We start from the raw sequence: 435 nt of genomic DNA, 5'->3' as shown, positions 1-435 counted from the left end.
CAAACCCCAAACCAAAACACATATGAAAATTAAAGTGGTGGTGTGAATATTTCTTATCTGTTGCTGCTGCCAGTCGTCGCCGGGTCCACCGACAGCAGCAGCAGCAGCAGCAGCAGCAGCAGCAGCAGCAGCAGGAGCGGGGGCCCCCGGGGCCCCTGTATACGAAGTTTGTGTGATGTCTTCTTTTCTTTTGTTTGTCTGCAGCAAATAAAAACAATTTGTTTTTTATGAGTAGCAGCAGCAAGCTCCTCACGCTGTCAGCAGCAGCAGCAGCAGCAGCAGCAGCAGCAGCAGCAGCAGCAGCAGCAACGGGCAGCAGGCGTTTGGTACTGGAGCTGCAACAGCAGCAGCAGCAGCAGCAGCAGCAACAGCAGCAGCAAACCCTCCATATTTGTCTCTTTCTGTTTCTTTATTTTTTTGTGGGGGGACCTCATT

The 435-nt window shown here is 52.0% G+C and overlaps 1 protein-coding gene across 1 annotated transcript in view; it reads left to right on the top strand.

The window, feature by feature from the left end:
* Window positions 1–227: 227 nt before the first annotated feature.
* The window catches only part of EMH_0072030 (zinc finger (C3HC4 RING finger) protein, putative), a gene marked incomplete at both ends in the record, with an annotated part of 5,084 nt that continues 4,876 nt past the window's right edge, over window positions 228–435 (top strand). Inside the window, one exon of the mRNA XM_013499164.1 lies at window positions 228–435. Coding sequence (XP_013354618.1) covers window positions 228–435 — 208 coding nt within the window.

The sequence above is a fragment of the Eimeria mitis genome, genomic scaffold (genome assembly GCF_000499745.2).
Source record: "Eimeria mitis Houghton genomic scaffold, Emh_scaff4057, whole genome shotgun sequence".
In the NCBI taxonomy this organism is placed as follows: Eukaryota; Apicomplexa; class Conoidasida; order Eucoccidiorida; family Eimeriidae; genus Eimeria; species Eimeria mitis.
Note: the sequence above shows the minus strand (reverse complement) of the source record. Positions and strands in the feature narration are given on the sequence as shown.